Raw genomic sequence first — 6,496 nt, forward strand, 5'->3', positions numbered from 1 at the left:
AAATGTGAATAATTTTATGACCCTCTCACAACACAGCTCTCTCTTTTAGATACAAATAATCAGTGGAATAAAAACATAATTGATTATTTGAACGAAATGGCTTAAAAATGTCAGTCATATCAGTTTTTTTTAACTCCGTGGCCCAATAATCTAAAAACCCTATACTGAAATAGCAGTTTGTTTCCATATAGCTTCCCCCCTCACAGATATTCTGTCAGACTCACTTTTGTTTCCACCTTCAGATATTTTTTTCATAACACCTGCCAAGATCAAGGCCACAGTAATCAGAACTGTGGAAATGAGTTGAAACGATGCGAAGCGCGCTGGCGTGTAGATATTAGAAAGGCTGAGGTGCTTGTAGTTTTAAATTCATCTTGACAGCTCGCAACAGGGTGGGTGATGCATGCTTGGTCCGTTCTAGGACCACTCTATTCAGGGCACGGTGCCTCCGCGTAATAGGAGAGCATCATTTTACGCATTCAGAGAGAGCCAGACGTTCCTTGAAAAGTAGCTATCAGATACGGGGTCTGTTGTTAGTATGTTTATTCTGCTTTTATAGAACTAATGTGACGTTCAGAGCAGAACAATTAGCTATTGGAACAGAATCATTGTGTTTTTATGTAGCAGCTGCTTAGAATTTAGTCGGGAATCAATCAATTTGCCGGTTTCGCCTCCTCCTCTTTCTCCTCCCTCTCGCCTAGTTGTGATGTCTCATGTCGTGTTTTGACAGCGCTGGTATTGTTTATTGAGGTGGATGTCAGGTATAATTAGCAATCGATATGGAAAACGTTTGTGTCGTGACTCTGACGTCACCGACGATTAACGTTCCTTATTGGTCGCGAATTCCCTAGCGCGAGAGCTAGTTATTTGGACAAGAGGAGAGTTGATGTTGACAAAGTAGGAGAGAACGAAAACCTCGCGCGCCTGCCTCGGTCTCCTTATTCCTAAATCGGGAGCGCAAAGCATGTCAACGCCGTACGTCCCTTCACGGCTGCTGCATGCGCTCTGAGGGAAGAGTTGGAGCTTGTTTTGCCCAGACAAACGCTTCCCTGATTCCGGAGATGCAATGATGGATAGCCGGATCCTCGAGCATCCTCATGCCCAGTTTGGAGGCTCTTTGGGAGGCATGGTTGGAATGGGTTTCCCCTATCACCTCGGCCACCATCATGTTTACGATATCTCCGGACACCAGCTACAGTCGGCGGCCGCTGTACCTTTTTCTATAGACGGATTACTTAACGGATCATGCTCGGCGTCTGTTGCAAACTCCAACCCACTGCTCGGATCTGGTTGTGGTGTAAACGGGGATAGTCAGTATAAACTCAGCGGTAAGTGAATGGTTATCGGACGGCTTCATCTATTCCATGCAGGCTATACAGTTATATTGTCAATAGTTTTAGGAAATATTTACACGAGGCCTTTCTCAAAAAAAAAAAAAAAATGCTTTTCCCCCCCTAAATCGCACACTTTATAAATAGCTTTCACTTTTATGAGTTCAGGTAAACTGGAAAGTAAGCCGATTTTACTTGGAGAGATAATACACTGATAATAATGAAATGTCATATATTTCTCATGATAACCACATAATATGTTTCGTGTGTTTAAATCCGTTTGATTTCTGTAAATTCTATTTGCAATTCTAGACTTTGCAAATAAGCGCATAAGGATTATAAAATAGCTATTTAATAAACGTCTTAATACTGTGAGATAAAATGCGACATTAATCCCATTGTATTTTAAGATTCATACTTTTAGCAATCAAAAGGATATTGTGACCTATATTTTTAAAAGTACACTTGACGGGTTAATTAGTTATGCCAGTACATCAGGCACATTTTATTGTAGTATTTTATTTGACAACCGTTGGGTAGTTTTATAATTGTAATGTTTTAAATAATTGATGTCAACAAAATGTTATGTATAGCCTACAGTTCCAAGTGGAACTGCTGGAGGGTGTATGTGCATGTTCATGTTTGCATGCGCGTGTTCTGACAGACTCTGTGGTCCTAGATGCCGGAGACCCCGACAAGGAAAGCCCTGGTTGTAAACGGAGGCGAACGCGTACAAATTTTACGGGCTGGCAGCTGGAGGAACTAGAAAAAGCGTTCAACGAAAGCCATTATCCGGACGTGTTCATGCGCGAGGCTCTCGCGCTACGTCTAGACCTTGTTGAGTCACGTGTTCAGGTAAATGATGGTTTGTTTTTGTCATAACAAAATCTTTCATTGACCTTTTAATATAATGGCCTATTTATTATTCATCAGACACAGTTTTAGCTATGGCCACGTTTTATGTATCATACTTTTTTTTAGTGTTAGCTTTGTTTTTGAAAATGTAATATTTTAAATTCAAAAAAATTTAAATAGGCCTAGTTATGTTTTTTTCCAAATGCATGGCAACAGGATAGAGATTTAAAAATAATGGTAAGGTCTACATGTTAAATGTTCAACCAGTATTTCATCTGCTAAAAGCATTAATCGATCATAACAGACTGATTTCCATAACAATTTATTCATGTTGACTGATCACTAGTTGAGCAGTAAATGCATGTTAATTCTAAAGCAGATTATTATAAACAATTTATTAATTAATTCTGCTAAAAATTCTGACTGACGTTTAAAAACGATAGCCTACTAATATCCTGTTTTACTGCCTGATATATTAAAACACACTTATTCACATTTTAGTTAATACAATTACTTGTGATCAGTTTTACCAATTCTTACTAAATTAAAATAGGCCAGTGTGTTGAAAATGATACTGTGTAAGCGTTGGACGTGCAGCCTTTGTCTGCATTTTCTCTTTTTGTAGAAACTCGACGCTGGATGAGAAGCAGTCTTGTTTGGGGAGTTAAAAGCTTAGCTTTGTATTATTCTTATTTCTTAAGGAAGATTAGCCTGCGTTATCGTTAGGCTTGTGTGCTCACAGATTTTAACGACATTAACATTTTATGTGTATACACGGCTATTGTCATGTATAGCCTCGATGTCTCTATGTTAGTATGCGTTTTAGCCTGCTGGTGGATGCTAACTCTCCTGTTATCAGCGCTGAACAGACGGCAGTCGCCATGTGAGGGGCCTGGGTGTGAGGTGCGAGCCTGCTGCTCTCTGCCTCTTCTGGGCCAAATCTGTCCTAGCGCTTATACGCGCCTAAATGAACTTTAGGGGAACAGGCCCAAATTAGCCACGCAAGAACCAGGCTTAATTGAAAGACTGAGAGTGAGCCATTACATTGAATCAATTGACAATTAAGACAAGCGCATCTGTGGCTGTGGGCTTTATGAAATATGCTTCGATGAAAACATTTTCTCTGTCCAAGTCGTGGCATATCCTATTATTGGAGAACCTTGGATGTATATCAAACAGAAACCGAAACACAAGACGATTCAGAAACCGAGTATCTTGTCTGACTGTCAGTCCATTCTTTTCTTTTCTTTTATTTCTTTTTTTTAATGAGAAATCGGCTATTACTGTTTTATTTAATTGAATAAATGCATACAATTAAATATAAAGACACCATTCTGTCATTTATGATTACATGATAATATTGTGATAAAAATCGAAATATTTATAGATTTCAGGTGCATTTATTCAAACATTTGTTTAAATTTGTCATTATAATTTTGCCTATCGATGTTCATTAGCCTACATGAGTCTGATATATGCCTACCGGTTACGCTTTATTTTAAGGTGTGCATTTAAGTACCGAGTAATATTAATTAACTACATGTAGGCTATTTAGGCTACTATATGGTTAGGGATTGGCTTAGGGTTACTTGCATATAATTATGCATAATTTATTGTTATTATAATAGTAATTACATGTAACGTGTAACAAGTACACCTTGCTTATGAAACTGAGTAAAGAATTCACAACCTTTTCTGTTTAGGTGTGGTTTCAAAACCGGCGAGCTAAATGGCGCAAAAAGGAGAACACGAAGAAAGGGCCCGGTCGACCGGCTCACAACTCTCACCCCACGACCTGCAGCGGCGAACCAATGGACCCAGAGGAGATCGCACGACGGGAGTTGGAGCGCATGGAAAAGAAGAAGCGAAAGCTGGAACGCAAGCTGCTAAAATCTCAGAACAAGCTCTTAGCAGGTGAGCTCTTCCACACACCCGGATCTGACAGCGACAGTGGAGTATCCCAGAGCACCGATGGCGAGTCCACTCCGCACACCGGGCCTCAGCCTAGCGCGCACCGACAGCAAACAGAACATATGTGTGACCAACATCCACGCCACCAAAGAGCCGGTACAGTCAACGAGACAGCGGAGCCCATGGACTCCACGCGGAACTCTGCACTGTGCGCCGCGAATGGCCTCACACGCGTCTCCACGCTCCAGAAACTCAACCCATTTAGTGTGGAGAGTTTACTAGCCGACTCGAGTCCCAGGAGAAAAACTATCCTGGATTTCTCTCAGTTACCGCCGCAGCGACCACTGGTCGGTAAAGGCCATTTCCTTCTGTATCCCATTACCCAGCCGCTGGGTTTCATTGTGCCACAGACAGCGATGAAACTTGGTCAGGATTCAGGAAACTCGGGCCACAACTGTTCCACGACAGACACCTCAAACCAGAAAAATATCAGTCACTTGTGCAAAGACACCGGTGCCACAAACGACGAGCTGCAAAGAGAAAGCAAGAACTCTTCCATGCAAACTTCAAACACAAGCTCAGAGAAATGTTATGCAGAATCTAATTCGCCACAAAAGGAGTTTGAAAACGACTCGGAGTCCACCGTCACAAACTCTAGCCAGAAAGCAGGCATCTCTCCTAACCTGTCTGAATATTCAGACACGAAAACCCGCAGCTCTGCTGACACAAATACAGATGGAGAGGATGTTGACATGGACTGAAATATAAATGGGCCAGAAGCAGTGGCGCCAAGTGACTTGTCACAATCCCAAAGCTGATAACCATACGTTTTTGTATACAAGACTGTTTGAATTTCATTTTTTATACTTTTCAAAATCGGATAGCCTATTCTTGATTCAGGTGAACTGTCGGCTTAAAATGTCTGTTCCAATTCTCTGCGAACTTACAAGTTAGAGCAGCAGACAAGAACAACATCCTCAAACGTTGTATAAATGATAAAGTATCGAAAATATTTATATATGTAACATTTTGATAAGTAATAATAAGAATAAGAATAAAATATTGTGAAAGAAACGACCTTTTATTGCCACCTCAGTGCTTACAGTTAACATGTCTATTTTGTTTATCGCTTTGAGAGGCTGCTGTACAGCAGGCTCGTGTTTATTGCTTTAACAAATTCATTCATTCAAAACCTCCAGTTAAAATGAGGTCTCACGCCGCGGGCGGTAGGACCCGGTCAGCTCCTGTGGAGTTTTGATATGAAAGTAATTATTTTCCCGGTGGCGGCTGGGAGGATACGGTTTTTTTCTGTTAGCCTGAAGGGTTATTATACATTACCGATTCCTGCGATATGAAATCACATAAACTTCCAACAATAATAGAATTAGCATGAAAGGCTGGCGAATCAGATTGAAATGGGGAAATAATAGCCCAGGCAGCTGCGAGCGTACGTGTGTGTGTGTGTGCGTGCGTGTGTGTGTGTGTGTGTGTGCGTGCACACAGTGAGGCAAGTCTGGGTGGAATTTTCATGAGGCGCACAGGCCTGTCAGGGCACGCGTAGGCGACAATATTAAGATAGATGTTCGATGATATCCCTCATTGTTCTGTCGCGTACATTTATGTTCCTGCCTTATCGGCCTATTGATCATTTGTCGCTCTATAAAAGAGCAGCCCCCCTCTCTCTCGTCCTCACACACACACAACTGTCTCTCTCGCTCTCTCTCTCTCTCTCCACACACACACACAGACCAATTTAGTCTAATAATGTTACCTATAGGGTCTAAATTCATGGCACACTGAAGCATTTGCGCTTGAAAACATTAGCGGGGCATAAGTGAATGAATAAAAATATGGTGATCGGAATGAAGGAGGGATTCCTAAGGAAAGATGGTCCCAGCTTGGGTCTGAAATGGATTTTAACGATACTTCAAGCAAAACCTTTAATTATCACATTTCTTAAAAGATTTTCTCAACACACAGTTTAGATTCTGTACAAGTAGGCAGTATTATACAAGTGTAAAACCGCCACCCTCCGGTCATCTTCTCTGAGCCCCTGTATTTGCAAATAAATGAAAAGTAAACTGATGGACTCGAGCCCTATAATGACACCTTCCAGCCTTAATAACATTTACATAATTTCTTATTTCGGGTTACTGCTATTTGCACTGCATGAGATCCTGGCTTCTAGGAAAAATAATGAGAGAAGGGATCATCTCTGGGGGTATGTGCTACTTCAGCGAGGAGAAATATAAATGTTTTAGTGTAGGAAGAAATGAGCGTATCCTATATTTACAGTGGTGTATTTTCTAAGAGTTGATCGTGAAGGCCTAACAATCTCTCATTACAATGCACAGCCACTCACTGGGAATCCAACAAGCACTAGGCATAATTTATTAAGA

The 6,496-nt window shown here is 41.1% G+C and overlaps 1 protein-coding gene across 1 annotated transcript; it reads left to right on the top strand.

Annotated features, from left to right (window-relative positions):
- Positions 1-1,066: 1,066 nt before the first annotated feature.
- Positions 1,067-4,858, top strand: uncx4.1 (Unc4.1 homeobox (C. elegans); the record flags this gene model as incomplete). The annotated part of the gene is made up of 3 exons (XM_079420834.1): positions 1,067-1,328; positions 1,996-2,186; positions 3,890-4,858. The coding sequence occupies 3 exons, from the start codon at positions 1,067-1,069 to the stop codon at positions 4,856-4,858; spliced, it is 1,422 nt and encodes a 473-aa protein (XP_079276960.1).
- Between the last annotated feature and the right edge of the window lie 1,638 nt (positions 4,859-6,496).

This window comes from Barbus barbus, assembly GCF_936440315.1.
Source record: "Barbus barbus genome assembly, chromosome: 7".
NCBI classification, from domain to species: Eukaryota; Metazoa; Chordata; class Actinopteri; order Cypriniformes; family Cyprinidae; genus Barbus; species Barbus barbus.